The following is a 17550-nucleotide window of genomic DNA, read 5'->3' as shown; positions in this document are numbered from 1 at the left end:
CAGTCCACTCCTTGTTAAAACAGCCAAGCAGAACATCGTAGGTGGTATGCCAGAAATAGGAAACTAAGGTGGTTGGGATTTTTTTTTTTTTGGTCAAGAAATCCCATATTTAAGGGAATGCTTTAAAGAAGAGAGTATAAAGCCAACAGATCCAGGTTTTGAAATATTTAAGTAAAATGACAGCATGACACTAATAAACAAAAATATAATCTAAATTGTTTTTTTATTTTTGAGATGGAGTCTCGCTCTGTTACCCAGGCTGGAGTGCAGTGGCGCGATCTTGGCTCACTGCAACCTCCGCTCCCAGGTTTAAGCAATTCTCTTGCCTCAGCCTCCCAAGTAGCTGGGCCTACAGGCGAGTGCCAGCATGCCTGGCTAATTTTTTGTATTTTTAGTAGAGACTGGGTTTCACCATGTTGGCCAGGCTGGTCTCGTACTCCTGACCTCAGGTGATCCATCTGCCTCGGCCTCCTAAAGTGCTAGGATTACAGGCGTAAGCCACCATGCCCAGCCATAATCTCAATTCTGACAGGAGAATGTGGGTGAAATACTGGGACTAGAAATGGAGAAATGGGAAAATGATACAGAAGGACTACTTAAAAGCACTTTACTGCAGAGTGGAACAGCCAGTCCATAGGGATACATATTTTTAGGAGAATAAGGAGAAAGAAAATGCAGGAAAGGGGCAGAGGGAGATACAGAGAGAGGCTGGAAGAGACAAGAATCGTGTGCATCACAAGCCAGGGTGGAAGAACATTTCAAGAAGGGAAAGTCAACACAATCCTAACTGGCTTTGTAGCCACTGGATTTGACTGGAAGGAAATTAGTGGTAATCTCCAAGAAAACAATGTTAGTAGTAGAGGTAGGAATCGGGGTCATATCACAAAGGAGAGCAAGAGAATTAGAAATTAGGCTGTGGGTTGTATACAAGTGTCAAGAGTTTGATAAAAGGAAAAAGAAAAGATGAAAAATAGATTAAAATGGCAGAAGATTTTTGATATGGAAAAGAAAGCTTTTTAAAAAATTTCTTCTCGGATCACCTCTCATGGAAAAGAAAGATTTAAAGAATACTGATAAGGGATGTGTAAATAAAAAATACAAAGAAAGTGCTGTGTGGATATCTGTAATATCAAGATATTTATGGGTGTTTAAATGGATACCTTCAAAATAACCTTTGGTTTGTGTGCATTTTTAAAACAATATAAGTGTATATTATCTGTTCAATGAGAAAAAATAAGACAGCCATTTCAAATTCAGAAAAATATAAAATATGAACTGATTTTTTTCAAAAGGCTTAGTATTCCTTAAATCCCAGAGGGAGATTTTTGGAACACTCCACTGAGTGGTTCAGAAGTGGCTGTTTTCCCTCATTAAGTAGCAGTGCCCAAGAGTGTGCACTTACCTGGATGAGTATCCAGCAGGCTGTCTCTTTCTATCACCCATTCTTCCTCTAGCTCCAACTGCGCGATTACCTCTGGCTTACAAAGCTGATACCCTATTCATAGGAGTAACATATATCTTAGGAGTTTGTACTGGGAACAAAATTCTCAGACACATTCCCAACCTTTTCAATCTTTAGAGCCTCTGGAGGGGAGACTTCAGAGGCAGCAAAATAAAGCCACCCATCTCAAACTCAATCAAGACATTCCATTGGAGGAGAAAGAGCAGAAAACAAAGGTCTTTGACTCCAAAACTGATTAGCGTTCTTCTATCCCAGCCCAAACTATATTCACAAAAACTTTGCAGGCTTCCACTAGTTCAGGAAATAAACCCACGTGAACGGCTTCCAGTTTCACAGGGATGCCATCCTCACCCAGTGCAACTAGATTCCTGTAGTTCTCCAGCATCACGTCTCGATAGAGGTTCTTTTGGGCAGGGTACAGCTGGTCCCACTCCTCTCTGGTGAAGTCCACGGCCACATCCTGAAACGTCAGTGATTCCTGAAACATCAAGCACATCCCTGCTCAGGCAAAAACGGTTCTTACAGGGACCCTCAAGGGAGGGAGTGAAAGTGTAGCACCAGGTTATCTAAGCCATTGTGCTGATAGTCTTCAGGACTCTGAGTCGTTCAGGTCAAACTTTTCTTTTAAAAAAATTAGTACCTTTCTATCATCTTTCAAGACAAAAACATACATGAAATAATTTCTGCGTTTAAGTGTTTACAGTTTGCTGCATGGGAAAAATGACTCTCATTTCATCCAAATGATTAAAAAACTACAAGGACACCTCAGAGATATTGTGGGTTCAGTTCAGACACCACAATAATATTGCAATAAAGTGAGTCACGTGAATTTGTTGGTTTCCCAGTGCCTATAAAAGTTAAATTTACTCTATATTTGGTCTATTAAGTGTGTAATGGCATTACATCTAAATAAATAATGTGCATACCTTAATTTAAAACATTCAATTGCTAAAAAATGGTAATGATCATCTGAGCCTTCAGCAAGTTGTAATCTTTTTGCTAGTGGAGGGTCTTGCCTTGATGCTGATAGCTGCTGACTGATCAGGGAGGTGGTTGCTGAAGGTTGGGGTGGCTGTGGCAACTTCTTTTTTTTTTTTTTTGAGACAGAGTCTCACTCTGTTGCCCAGGCTGGAGTGCAGTGCCGCAATCTTGGCTCACTGCAACCTCCCCTTCCCAGGTTCAAGCAATTGTCCTGCCTCAGCCTCCCGAGTAGCTGGGACTACAGGTGTGCACCACTACGCCCAGCTATATATTTTTGGTGGAGACAGGGTTTCACCATGTTGGTTGACCAGGATGGTCTCAATCTCTTGACCTTATGATCTGCCCGCCTCAGCCTCCCAAAGTGCTGGGATTACAGGCGTAAGCCACTGTGCCCGGCCAAGGCAACTTCTTAATATAAGACAGCAATAAGGCCGGGCGTGGTGGCTCATGCCTCTAATCCCAACACTTTGGGAGGCCGAGGTGGGTGGATCACTTAAGATCAGGAGTTTGAGACCAGCCTGGCCAACATGGTGAAACCCCGTCTCTACTGAAAATACAAAAAAATAGCCAGGCATGGTGGCACGTGCCTATAATCCCAGCTACTCGGGAGCCTGAGGCAGAAGAATTGCTTGAACCCGGGAGATGGAGGTTGTAACAAGCCAAGACTGCACCACTGCACTTCAGCCTGGGCGACACAGCGAGACTCTGTTTCAAACAAACAAACAAACAAAAGACAGCAATAAAGTTTGCTGCACTGAATCTTCATTTTACGGAAGAGTTCTCTGTAGCATGTGATGCTGTTTTATAGCATTTTTACCACAGTAGAACTTCTTTCAAAATTGGAGTCAGTCTTTTCAAATCCTGCTGCTGCTTTATCTAATAAGTTTATGGAATATTCTAAATCCGCTGTTGTCATTTCCACATTATTCAAAGCATCTTCACCAGGAACTGATTCCATCTCAAGAAACCACTTTTTTTCCTCATCCTTAAGCAGCAATTCCACCACATCTTCAGGCTGCACTTCTAATTCTAGTTCTCTTGCTATTTCCACCATGCCTGCAGTTTGTTCCTCCACAGAAATCCTGAAAGCCTCAGTCATTCATGAGGGTTGGAATCAACTTCTTCCAAACTCTTGTTAATGTTGATATTTGACCTCCTCTCCCGAACCACAAATGTTCTTAATGGCATCGGAATGGTGATTTTTTTCCAGGAGGCTTTCAATTTACATTGGCCAGATCCATCAGAGGAATCACTATCTACGGCAGCTAGAGCCTTATGAAATGCATGTCTTAAATAATAAGACTTGAAAGTCAAAATTACTCCTTGATCCGTGGGCTGCAGAATGGTTGTTGTGTTAGTGGGCATGAAAACAGCATTAGTCTTCTTGTACATCTCCATCAGAGCTCCTGGGTAACCAGGTGCATTGTCAATGAGCAGTAATTTTTAAAGGGATTTTTTTTTTTTTTCCTGAGCAGTGGTTCTTAACAGTGGGTTTAAAATATTCAGTAAACCATGCGTAAACAGGTATGCTGTCATGCAGGCTTTGTTGATCCATTTCTAGCGCACAGGCAAAGTAGACTTAGCATAATTCTTAAGGAACCTAGGATTTCTAGAATAATATGAACATTGACTCCAGCTTAAAGTCACCAGGTGCATTATCCCTTAACAAAAGAAGTCAGCCTGTCTTCTGAAGCCATGAGTTGACTTCTCCTTCTAGCTATTAAAGTCCTAGATTGGGTTGGGCATGGTGGCTCACGCCTGTAATCCCAGCACTTTGGGAGGCACAGGCAGGAGGATCACTTGAGGTCAGGAGCTCGAGACCAGCCTCGCCAACATGGTGAAACCCCATCTCTACTAATAAATAAAAATAAATAAATAAATAAATAAAGTCCTAGATGGCATCTTCTTCCAATATAAGGCTGTTTCATCTGCACTGAAAATGTGTTTAGTACAGTCACCTTCATCAGTGATCCTAGCTAGGTCTTCTGGATAACTTGCCGCAGCTACTATATCAGCACTTGCTGCTTCACTTAGCACTTTTATGTTATCGAGACAGCTTCTTTCCTTAAACCTCTTATAGCTTCCAACTTTTCTTCTGCAGCTTCCTCACCTCTTTCAGCCTTCAGAGAATTGAAGAGAGGTAGGGCCTTGCTCTGGATTAGGCTTTGGCTTAAGGGAATGTTGTGGCTGGTTTGATCTTCTATCCAATCCATTAAAACTTTCTCCATATCTGCAACACAGCTGTTTTGCTTTCTTATCATTCATGTGTTCACTGGAGTAGCAATTTTAATTTTCTTCAATAGCCTTTCCCTTGTACACAGGACTTGGCTGTTTGGCCCAAGAGGCCAAGCTTTTGGCCTATTTCAAATGCATTCGACATGCTCTTCTCATTAATCTTAACCAGTTTCAAAGCATCTTCACCAGGAGTAGATTCCATCTCAAGAAACCACTTTCTTTGCTCATCCATGAGTGGCAAAAAATCCCTGGTTCCTTTTAGTGAAGAATGTGACTCTTCCTTTCACTTGAATGCTCAGGGGCCATTGTAGGGTTATTACTTGGCCTAATTTCAATATTGCTGTGTCTCAGCAAATAGGGAAGCCGGGGGAGAGGGAGAGGGAGGAACAGCCAGATGGTGGAGCAGTCAGAACACACAACATTTATCAATTAAGGTTGCTGTTTTACATGAGTGCTGTTCATAGTATGTATACCCTTGTAACAAACTTGCACGTTCTGTACACATACCCCAGAACTTGAAGTATAATTTAAAAAAAAAAATACACTTGAGGTAGAGAGTAGGAGAGAACACACAGAAGGATCTTCTGGGATACTGGTAATGTTCTGTTTCTTGATCTGGATGAAGATTGCACGAATGAATTCATTTGGTGATAATTGAGCTTTTAACATTTATAGTATGTGTATTTTTGTATGTTACTTTACTTCAATAAAAAGTGTAAAAAATTAAAAAAAATTAGCCAGGTGTGGTGGCACATGCCTGTAGTCCCAGCTACTCAGGAGGCTGGGGCAGGAGAATTGCTTGAACCCGGGAGGTGGAGGTTGCAGTGAGCCAAGATCGTGCCACTGCACTCTAGCCTAGGCAACAGAGCAAGACTTCATCTCAAAAAAAACAAAACAAACAAACAAACAAAAAAACTGGAGTGTTTACCAATTTATAATCCAGCTACACTACAATACAAATGCCACACCCATAAATCTCTTTGAGATCAGCCATTCTCTCCTTTGGGTTCCCTGTGAGACTGCAGTGGCACGTCACCTTAACCATTCTTAGAAACCTTGCGTTTAAGAGAGGACAGGTCCTCTGAGGCATTGCCCTGGATCCTTCTGAAGTTGTTACACAGCATATTATAGTCCACCCTGGGTTAGATCTTTGGTGTGAATCCTTTTCTGAATTTGGTTATCATTTGCTGCTTGGACAGATGTGAATGAGAAAGTTTTCTTTTCAAACTCAGGAATTCATTGTTCACTTATATTTAACAGTTCTTCAGTTAGTTTATCTTTTTCCCTCACATTTTACTTTAGGCAGCCAGAAACTGCCAGTTGGCACTTTCAATCTTCTACTTGAGAATCTCTTTAGTAGATCGTTGAGTTCATTAAGTATATTCTCTATTTTCCTTTTTTTTTTTTTTTCTTTCTTTTGAGGCAGAATTTCTCTCTGTCACCCAGGCTGGAGTGCAGTGGTGCAATCTGGGCTCACTGCAACCTCCGCCTCCCAGGTTCAGGCGATTCTCCTGTCTCAGCCTCTTGAGTACCTGGGATTACGGGCGCAAACCACCATGCCCTGGCTAATTTTTGTATTTTTAGTAGAGACGAGGTTTCACCGTGTTGGCCAGGCTAGTCTCAAACTCCTGACCTCGAGTGAGGCCTTGGCCTCCCGAAGTGCTGGGATTACAGGTGTTAGCCACCATGCCTGGCCTCTATTTTCCTTGTTACTGAAGGTAACAATGTTATCCAACATTTCTTCTTCGAGGGTCCTCTATCCTCCAGCTTCTAATAACATTCTCCTTACTATCCTTTGAGTTTTGACAAAGGCCCTTTAGTTTTCCATTAACTCGCCTTAAGGCCCTTTATTATTTCACTCGTTTTCTATCTCATCCCCAGTGCTCAGTTCCAAAGTGAGTGCCCTGTGGTTTAGGTTTCTGTTTTTGCAACACTCCACTTTCAGGTACTAAAATCCCTAACAATTATCTTGCTGCATAACAAACCATCCCAAAACTTGGGGGATTAAAATAGCAAGTATCATTTACTTTGCTCATAAATCTGCAATTTGGGCAGGACTAGGTGGGAAGGTTTGACTGGGGATTGGAGGATTCACTTTCAAGATGGCTTACTCACAAGGCTGGCAAATTGGTGCTGGCTTTCAGCTGGGAGCTCGGCTAGGGCTGTGGGCCTTGGCTCCTCTCCACATGGGCTTCTCCATGGGCTGTCTGGGTTTCCTCCTGACAAGGTGGTCAGGTTTAGAGTAAGCATCCCAACAGAATGAGGTAGAAGTCTTACTGCCATTTATGATCTGCCTTGAAAGTCACAAAGCTTTGCATCCTCCAGTCACAGCCTTGCCGAGATCCAATGGAGAGCACACAGATCTCCACATCTATAATGGGATGAGTGTCAAAGTCACTTGCAAAGAAAGCATTTGGGATGGGAGGTATTTTGGCCATTTTTCTGAAAATGCAATCTGTCACATTCACACCAGCAGTGTAAGAGTGTTTCCCCACAGCTTTGCCAACAGAATATGTTATACTTGTGGAAAATATCAAACTCATGGCAAATATCAAGCTTGGTGATAAAATATCCAGCTTTCTCTAGTTTTAATACAAATTTCCTCTTGTTTGCAGTACAGATGAACACTTTTCCTGTGTTTAAGATCCATTTGAACTTTATTTGCTGTGAACTGTCTTTTTAAAATTTTTTTTTTTTTTTTTTGAGACAGGGTCTCACTCTGTCACCCAGGCTGGAGTGCAGTGGTGCAAACATGGCTTACTGCAATCTTCACCTTCTGGGCTCAAGTGATCCTCTGACCTCAGCCTACTGTGTAGCTGGGACTACAGGTGCACACCACCACTAGTCCCCCAGCTAATTTTTGTATTTTTGGTAGAGATGAAGTTTCACCATGTTGGTCACACTTGTCTCAAACTCCTGACCTCAAGTGATCAGCCCACCTCAGCCTCCCAAAGTGCTGGGATTACATGCATGAGCCACTGTCCCTGGCCTTTTGTACCTTTTTCTGTTGGACTCCTAATCTCTTGCTGATTTAGAGAAGTATTTTATATATTAGAAAGATGAGACCACTGTAATTCGAGTGACAAAATATTTTTTTCAACTTGACATGTCTTTTTACTTTGCTTATAGTTTGTTGTTTTTTTTTTCCATGCAGATGCTTTTGGTGGTTTTTTTTTTTTTTTTGAGGCAGTCTTGCTCTGTCGCCCAGGCTGGAGTGCAGTGGCGCAATCTCGGCTCACTGCAAGCTCCGCCTCCCGGGTTCACGCCATTCTCCTGCCTCAGCCTCCCAAGAAGCTGGGACTACAGGCGCCCGCCACTATGCCTGGCTAATTTTTTATATTTTTAGTAGAGACGGGGTTTCACCGTGTTAGCCAGGATGGTCTCAATCTCCTGACCTCGTGATCTGCCCGCCTAGGCCTCCCAAAGTGCTGGGATTACAGGTGTGAGCCACTGCGCCCGGCCGCTTTTGGTGTTTTTAATGAGTTGAACCCATCAATCACTGTGATTAGAAAGTTTTTCTTTGGTGAAAGTTATAAAGGAATTCTCCCATTTTTTTCTTGCATAACTTTTTGTGGTTTCATTTTTCATATTTAAATATTTGATCCATTTGAAGACTATTCTGATGTAAAGTATGAGGTACAGATCCAACTTTATCTTTTTCCAGATGGTTTCCCAGAAATCCCAACATCAATTATTGAACAAAGCAGCTTTTTATCACTGGTTTGAGATGTTACCTTTATCATATGCTAAATTCCCCATGTGTTTAATGAATGGTTATTCAGTGCTTCCTATATATATGCCAGGCATGGTGCTTGGGATGTACCAGTGAATAAAAGAGACAAAAACTCCCTGCCTTTATGAAGCTTATATTCTAGAAAAGAAAGTAGACAACAAACAGCATAACTGGGTAAATTATATAGTATGTCAGAAGATAAAAGTAAAGTAGTGTAAGGGTTCAAGAATATGGGTGTGGGGCAGTTACAAATTTAAATAGCATGGTCAGGAAAGATGGCACTGGAGAGGTGACATTTGAGAAAGAAGCTTGACAGGTTAACAGTGCAAAGGCCCCAGGGCCATGTTTAAGGAAGAAGAATGAGGCCAGGATGGCTAGAATGGAATAAGGGGAAGAAAAGTAAATGATGAAATTCGACAGGTAACAGGCCAGATTCTATAGGACTGTTTAGGCCATCTTAAGGACTTTGGGTTTTACTCTGAGTGAAATGGGAGCCATGCGCTTTGAGCAGAGGAATGACATGATCTGATTTACCATTACCAATAGTGCCATTTCCTGGGTTCCACTCTTTGAAGTCATCTTTTTTCTTCCTTTGCTTTTACCCCTTAGCTAATCTCTGCTGTTTCCAAAGGAAAGCACTCAAATCTCCCTCCTTTCCTCCAATGACTAGTTTTATGCTATTTTCTATCACTGAGAATGCTACAGTAGCTTAACTGGTTTTTCTCCTTTCAACCTCTGCCTCTCACAAATTCAGTGAGTATATAGCACCAGGATGATTTTTAATGTAGAAATGGATTACTTATTATGTTATCTTTCTGCTTAAATTCCCCCAAAGGCTTTCCACTGCACTCAGAGTAAAAGTCAGACCTGTTTTCATGGCCACAGGCTTTGTGTATTTAAGACCTGCTCACTTCTCCAAGCTCACTTCAAGTCATTCTCTCCCTCCTTCCACACCAACCACAGTGGTCTTCTTTTAATTTCTCAAATATACCCATGATTTTTGCAGATGATTTTTAGCACATGTCCAAAATGCTCTTTTCCACTTACTTTTCGTAGGTTCTACTTATCTTTTCTTTCTCATCTTAAATTTCACTTCCCCACAGTTTCTCCCTGATTCCCTAATGTGTATTCATAGCACCCTGTTTTCATTTTGTTTAAAAAACATCTCTTTTGCAATTTATTAGTATAGTTGCTAAATGTCTTTCAATAAGCTCCTTGGGTTTGGGGTCATGTCTATTTTTCTCAGTGATGTCTAGCTGATAAAAAGCATAATTTTTGTCACATATGAAATGACCAGTAGACCATAAGAAGAAAAAAGGAAAAGAAAAAAATCTTGTCACATACTAGCTACTCAAAAAATATTTATTGAGTGAATGAATCATCTTCCTTCTAAACATAATAAATGGTTCCAGAAAATTAAAACTAACTCCTTGGGCTAGAATGTGGAAAAGCAGACATGCCGCTTAGTTCTAGATGTCTTTCTATTCCTGTCTTTGGGGAGTCTTACAGTTAATTAAGAATAAACCAAATGGGCCAGGTGCAGCGGCTCACGTCTATAATCCCAATACTTTGGGAGGCCGATGGGGGTGGACTAGCCTGGCCAACATGGTGAAACCCCGTCTCTACTAAAAATACAAAAATTAGCTGGGTGTGGTGGCGCATGCCTGTAGTCCCAGCTACTTGGGAGGCTGAGGCAGGAGAATCACTTGAACCTGGGAGGTGGAGGTTGCAGTGAGCCGAGACTGTGCCACTGCACTCCAGCCTCGGTGACACAGTAAGTCTCTGCCTCAAAAAAAATAAAACAAAATAAACCAAATGAATCTATCCCTTGAAACCCAAAGATCCCAAAGCACTAATATACACCAAATAAAAGCTCAGCTCTAGCTTACAGTCTCCTTATTGTCCCTGCTCTTGCTCAAGTTTTATTTCCTGTCTGCAATGGTCCCCCGTTTTCTCTAATCTCCAAACCCTACCTGCTGGTATCAGCACAAATTCAAACTCTGCCTTTTTCATGAAGTCTTCCCTCATCCCTAGTCTCAATCAGACTTCTCCCTTCTCCCAGCACCTGTTGTATTTGTTGTCTTTTGCATTCACAGCAGCATCCAACATTATGCATTTCTGAATATTAGTTGTGTGATGTGGATTTTAACAAGCCCCCCACGCTGCGTGTGGTGGCTCACACCTGCAATCCCAGCACTTCGGCAGGGAGAGGTGGGAGGATGGCTTGAGCCCAGGAGTTTGAGAACAGCTTGGGCAACATAGTGAAACCTTGTCTCTACAAAAAACAAAAAACAAACCAAAAAAATCCCCTTCAATGAGTTTATTGGCTACATAAGGATAATGATTATCACATATAATTGGAATGATAGAAATCCTATCTGAAGCAATTGAGACCCGTATCTGATGTGTTAAGCAAAAAAGATGGCTAAACTAGCGATCCATAAAAGAGATCTTAAATATTTTATTTTAATTTAAAATATATAAATGTGCATTCATTTTCTCATCTTTGGAAATAAAGCTAAGCCTCTTTTTTTTTTTTTTTTTGAGATGGAGTCTCGCTCTGTTGCCCAGGCTGGAGTGCAGTGGCACGATCTCGGCTTACTGCAACCTCTGCCTACCAGGTTCAAGTGGTTCTCCTGCCTTAGCCTCCCGAGTAGCTGGGACTACAGGAACCTGCCACCACGCCTGGCTAATTTTTGTATTTTTAGTAGAGACAGGGTTTCACCATATTAGTCAAGCTGGTCTTGGAACTCCTGACCTTGTGATCTGCCCGCCTCAGCCTCCCAAAGTGCTGGGATTACAGGCATGAGCCCCTGCACTCAGCCAGCTAAGCCTTTTCTATGAGTGATTTTAAAGAATGGGTGCTCATACCTATAATGCAACAGTTTCTGTTTCATGAAGCAGTTTCACAAGTCAGTTACACAAGCAACTGACACGTGGCAAATATTTGTGGAGGAATCCTGAGAGTTTTATGATTTTTCTTCAGTGAGGTAGTATTGCTAACACCTAATTTGATAGCAATTTTTAAAAAGTGACAGCATTTATCAACTCCTTCCAAAGCATTCGACTAGTTTTCATAGAAACAACTCTTGATGCATTCATACTCACCAGTTTACATAATACCGAATCAGATTATAGAATCATAACAGACTTAGGCCGGGTGTGGTGGCTCACACCTGTAATCCCAGCACTTTGGGAGGCTGAGGTGGGTGCATCACGAGGACAGAAGATTGAGACCATCCTGGCTAACTCAGTGAAAGCTCATCTCTACTAAAAATATAAAAAATTGGCCGGGCGTGGTGGTGGGCACCTGTAGTCTCAGCTACTCGGGAGGCTGAGGCAGGAGAATCACTTGAACCCAGGAGACGGAGGTTGCAGTGAACCGAGATCGTGCCACTGCACTCCAGCCTGGGCAACAGAGCGAGACTTTGTCTCAAAAAAAAAAAAAAAAAAAAGGAATCAAAACAGATTTAAACAGGTTTTGGAAGAGATACAACAGATGCTTGGGAAACATTAATTTGTGATAGATGTTACCCTCAGGCATTCTTATTAATCCCATTAGCTCCAAGCAGTCCTAGCGGCCTGGGCATCAGTCACTGTGTTTACACAGAGAATGCAAGCATTGTTTAAATTTTAATGAGCTATTTAAGGACGATTAAAAGACAGTCCATTGTTTTGTTTTCTTCACAGCGTCTAGCACAGGCAGGAATCCACGAAATTGAGTCTGGTGAAAGTGCTGGAAGGAGGGAAGAGCTAGAAAGAGCTATATAGGTGAATGGAAAACATGCTGTGGAGAGTACATCATCTGTCACATGAATCTCCTGGGCTCTGGATTTTTGTGACTCAGCACTTCTGAGAAATGAAAAAGTAAAAGTGCCCACATTCTGAGAACACTGGCATTTCAGAGGAGAGGAAAACTGAACTTACCTGAGATCTCACCATCTGTGAGCCATCATTCATTTCTTTCTCCTCCATGTTCCCCTCCTGAGAAAAAACAGCATTCTGAGAAGGCATAACTAGGAAAAAGAGAAGCATCTTGTTAATATATGACACGAAGGCTAAATTTAAATCCTGGAGATTCTGCTTTGTGTAGGTATGGCAGACAGTACTGAGAAGCCCTCTAAGACATAAGCCTAAAGGTTGTGACATCTCTACTCCTCTATGACGTTCGGGAATTCAATGCAGAACTGTCTGTCTTCGGGGGTGCAACTCCCCTTGTTGCGGCATAGGGGAGCTCAGGGGCTTTCAGCCCTGGCTAAATACTGATGGCAATTTAAAAAGAAGCCAGTGTTCAGCCCCTACACTCAGAGATTTGGATTTAATTGATCTGGGGTGGGTCTGAGCAACAGCATTTTAAATTGTAAAGTCTCCAAGTGACTTTAAGTGTAGATGAGAACTATGGGATGAGGCGATGGAGAGCACATGGGTGAGGGTCCATTCTTACTCTTTATCCCCACAAGGAATGAATTCACCCCAAAGTGAATACTCCAGAGATCTGCCTCTCCTCTCCCCTAAGGTGATCCTTCTAATATGCAAAGGAGATGTCACTATTCTCATTTTTCCAAGTGTTTACCTTCCTTTTTGAGTCTCTCGATTCAGTCTTCCACTGGGATTACACCTCTCTGCAGTTCTTATGTTGTAATGTTGCCAAAGCTCTGCTATCTTCTACATGAAAGTCAGGAGATGCACCAGGACCAGCAGCTTCAGGAGCTGGGGCTGCTCTTGAAAGTTGATGTCCAGTACCTTATGGGCAACAGCCACTCCCCTGGTACTAAAGGTGCCCCATCTCTGATTAGAGCCTCAGGAGCCAATGGATAGCCACAAGAATAATTTCTGCTTCCAGGGGCGGCCACTCTCAGAATCTTGCCTTGTTTATGCCGAGTTGAGATGTAGGGGCTCTTGAAGGTTGTTATTACCTTTTTTTTTCCTCCCTAAAAGCATCATTTCTTCATGTACAGACTTCACTATGGTATTCAAATCTGCATCCTGGCAAGGATCTTGTAAGATAGAATTTTAGGTTGAAGACCTGTAATGAGATGCACCAGGGTCAGCAGAAGAAATCCAGCAGTCTCAGCCACCTAGGGGCTTACAGAGTCTGTAAGGAGACATACAAACTATTCTTCACACAGACAGAGCACAGTAAGGTGTGGCATTCTTGAATCAAAAAGCACTTTTAGAATTTCTCAGATTCACACATTACAAAAGGCAGAGGTGTACATGTGTCAATAACAACAAATTCAGCCTCAGTCCTTTTCTTACCTTTTCCAGAACAGAGAACACATGCTCTCTGCCTCAAGAAACAGTGACTGTTTTCTTTAGAAAGATGGAAAAACACATGTTTCAACAACAGAGTAAGATTGTATTATTATTTGCTAATAATCATGAAGGAATATATCTTTTTCTGTTCACAAAGGTTGACCTGAGAAATCTATTTTAAAATGTGAGTGATGGAAATAAAGAAAGAAGCCATTCTGAGGAGCAATTTTTTAAAAGAGAAAACTGCAGTTCCAGTGAAATGGTCCTGTGAGATAAGGCAGCCATTCCAAGCATGGCAGGAATCTAACATTTCAAAACTCCTTCATTAACAGTCAGACCTTTCAGGAGTGATTTAAAAACACTTTAAGAAATAGGTTCTTCATTCCCTAAGCATAAGCTTGGAAGAAGCCCCACAGTCAGGAGAAGCAGACGGGTTTTTCCCCAAGATGGGCAACTAGAGATGGCAGAGCCAGTTGTCTGCAGAAAGAACCAAGGTTACAGGTGAGAATGACCGTGGCTGGAGGGGAAGGCTGAGGGAAGAGTGCTGGAACCTGCCACAGAACCCACGGGTAGAAGCTGGGGCGCAGTGGAGCCAGGCACGGTGGCTCATGCCTGTAATCCCAGCACTTTGGGAGGCCGAGGCAGGCAGATCACGTGAGGCCAAGAGTTTGAGACCAGCTAGGGCAACATGATGAGGCCCTGTCTCTACAAAAAATACAAAAATTAGCTGGGTGTGGTGGCTTGTGCCTGTAGTCCCAACTACTTGGGAGGCTGAGGTGGGAGGATCGCTTCAGCCTGGGAGGCAGAGGTTGCAGTGAGCCAAGATCACACCACTGCACTGAATCCTGGGCGACAGAGTAAGACCCTGTCTTAAAAAACAAAAACAAAACCAAAAAACCCTCAACAAACCAGGCATCAAAGGAATATACCTCAAAATAATAAAAGCCATATATGACAAACCCACAGCCAACATCATATCGAATGGGGAAAAGTTGAAAGCATTCCCCTAAGAACTAGAACAAGACAAGGATGCACACTCTCACCACTACTATTCAACATAGTACCAGAAGTCCTGGCCACAGCAATCAGGCAAGAGAAAGAAATAAAGGATATTCACACTGGAAAACAGTAAGTCAAATGATCTCTGTTTGCTGATGACATGATCTTATACCTAGAAAACCCCAAAGATTTGATAAATGACTTCAGTAAAAGTTTCAAGATACGAATTAGTGTACAGTGGCTCATGCCTATAATCCCAGCATTTTGGGAGGCTGAGGTGGGAGGATAGCTTGAGCCTGAGAGTTCAAGACCAGCTTGGGTAACATGATGACACCCTGTCTCTGCTTAAAAAAATACACATATATACACACACACACACACATAAACGTATATATACACACACACATATATATACACACATACATATATTCAAAAATAAGAAAAAAATTAATATAAAAGAGTCAGTAATATTTCAATATACTTTTAACGTTCAAGCTGAGAACCAAACCAAGGCAAATCCCATTTACAATAGCATTCCCATTTACAAACGGCAATCTCATTTACAATAGCCACACAAAATTACCTAGGAATACATTTAACCAAAGATGTGAAAGATCTCTATAAGGAGAATTACAAAACACTGATGAAAGAAATGGTAGATGACACAAACAAATGAAAAAACATCCTATGCTCATGGATTTGAAGAATCAATATCATTAAAATGGCCATACTGTTCAAAGCAATCTACAGATTCAGCACAATTCCTATCAAATTACCAATGTCATTTTTCACAGAATTAGAAACAACAATCCTAAAATTCCTAGGGAACCAAAAAAGAGCCTGAATAATCAAAGCAATCCTAAGCAAAAAGAACAAAGCTGGAGGCATCACATTATGTGACTTCAAATTATACTAAAAGGCTACAGGAAACAAAGTAGCATGGTACTGGTACAAAAACAGACACACAGATCAATGGAACAGAATAGCTAATCCATAAGTAAAGCCACTTACCTACAATCAACTGGTCTTTGACGAAGTTAACAAAAATATACATAGGGAAAGGACATCCTATTCAATAAATGGTGCAGGAAAACTTGGATAGCCAACATGTAGAAGAATGATACCGGACCCCTATCTTTTTTTTTTTTTAACGGAGTCTGTTATGCCTAGACCGTTAGTTCCTTAAAGAAGACTACTAGAGTCCAGAGTCAAAGCCAAGCGGCAAGGATCTTTACTACAAGTTCGAACCTGGTCCTTCCATTCCACAGCATACAAGAGGGCCCTGAACAATGCGAGTGTTTGCTTTTTATAGCCTGAAAGTTACAGGGGAACAAAGGAATTCTTTTGGTTCTTGCTCTTTCAGTAAAACTTTGAACGGCTGTCTCCTTATCGGAGACTTTCCTGGTGGTGTTTGTACTGGGCTCAGGAAGTTTGAGAGATATATGGCGATATGTGGTGGGATGGGAGGATGGGATGTGTTTGTACTGGGCTTGTTTTGAGCCCGGGGCTGAGGAATGTGCCTGGCTCTTTTCATTCCCCCCCTTTCTTTTCAGGTATTTTTAGAGCCAATCTTGGGTCTTATAAGTCTGATTCTGTTTCAGCGTTTATAGGTTGGTATTGGGCTCTGAGGACTATGAGTTGTACAGTGTCAAACTTTTCTTTAACGAACCGCAAAATTCTGTTAACAACACAAGGTCCTACGGTAAGCAGAAATAGTAGACTCAGCAGGGGTCCAAGGAAGGGGGCTAACAGAGAAAACATAGATGAGTTCCACCATTGGTCTGCAGCTGAAGCAAACTGCCGTGTTCTTACTTCTGTGCTTAACTTGCGTAACTGTTGGACCTGGTCTTCCACAAGCCCTGATTCATTTATGTAGAAACAACAGTCTTCTTTTAGAAACATACACGTACTTCCTTTTTCAGCAGTGAGTAGGTCTAAGGCCCTCCGGTTCTGCAAGGTTACCTGTGCTAGGGACGTGAGCTGCCGCTGGAGGGAGGCAAGGGACTCAGCTGACTCCTCTATAGCAACGGCAAATTGTTGGTACAGCTTGTTACTTTCTATGAGGGTGTGACCTAGGGCTCCCCTAGCCAGTCCGGCTGCCATGAAGGATGCGGTGAGGGAGATTCCTGCAATGAGGGGGAGAAATATGGCTCGTGCAGGTCTCGGTCTAGGGTCTGGGTGAATAACAGCACTAGTCTAGTTACCGGTATACTTTAGGAACTCGCCGGCAGTAAGTAGAGTTAACCGGGGAACTAATGTGACAGGAAGACACAGTAGGTTGGTAACAGAGGGGCTTGATAGGTTTTTAGATAATGTTCCATTACACCAGAAGAATATGCCTGACGGAGCCTTTAAGGTGATATTAGGGGGCGTTGCAGTGATGCTGCAGAGGCTGGAATTAGTTCTTGAGAAACAGTAGGGAAACTTTTCTTGACTGGTGTTTAGGTATAGTGGCACGTTAGGGATAGGGGCATATGAGAGGTTTCGGTGGTTGTTAGCTTGGGCAGAGGTGGAGGATCTTTATGGCAGGGGGACAGCGGTTAGCGGTGGATGCCTTAGAGTGGCACACAGAAAGCAGCCAGACAGGCTGTGAAGTCCTGTAAGGTTAGCAAGTTCTAATCTTTCTTGCAATAATTTTAACCAGGAAAAAGGATGTAAATCTTGTGTCAGGCGGTTTTCTTGTCGCTGGATATTTCCATGGACCAGGGGCCGTACCTGCACTAGACCCCGCCACAGATAGAGGTGACTGCTAGGCCATGTGGAGGCGGAGGAGTAGTATACAGCCTTGTGTTGAGGCGTGGTCCAGCGGGAGTTCCAGGGGTCTCTAACTATCTATGTATATGAAAGGTCTCTATCTCGTCTGCGATGAAAGGGCCATCTGGGA

The 17550-nt window shown here is 42.3% G+C and overlaps 1 protein-coding gene across 4 annotated transcripts in view; it reads right to left on the bottom strand.

Annotated features, from left to right (window-relative positions):
- Window positions 1–17550, bottom strand: part of ZNF713 (zinc finger protein 713) — a 61590-nt gene that overhangs the window by 16049 nt on the left and 27991 nt on the right. The window contains exons 3-7 of one of the 4 annotated variants that reach the window (XM_063814229.1): window positions 12985–13437; window positions 12339–12427; window positions 6794–7049; window positions 1814–1940; window positions 1403–1495 (exon numbers count right to left, since the gene is read on the bottom strand). In XM_063814229.1, coding sequence (XP_063670299.1) covers window positions 1403–1495; window positions 1814–1940; window positions 6794–6961 — 388 coding nt within the window. In that variant the 5' untranslated portion in view covers window positions 6962–7049; window positions 12339–12427; window positions 12985–13437. The remainder of the gene's footprint in view (window positions 1–1402; window positions 1496–1813; window positions 1941–6793; window positions 7050–12338; window positions 12428–12984; window positions 13438–17550) is intronic. The other 3 variants (XM_016957500.4, XM_001158589.7, XM_016957501.4) reach the window with 3 other exon arrangements.

This window comes from Pan troglodytes, chromosome 6 (assembly GCF_028858775.2).
Source record: "Pan troglodytes isolate AG18354 chromosome 6, NHGRI_mPanTro3-v2.0_pri, whole genome shotgun sequence".
Taxonomy (NCBI): Eukaryota; Metazoa; Chordata; class Mammalia; order Primates; family Hominidae; genus Pan; species Pan troglodytes.
Note: the sequence above shows the minus strand (reverse complement) of the source record. Positions and strands in the feature narration are given on the sequence as shown.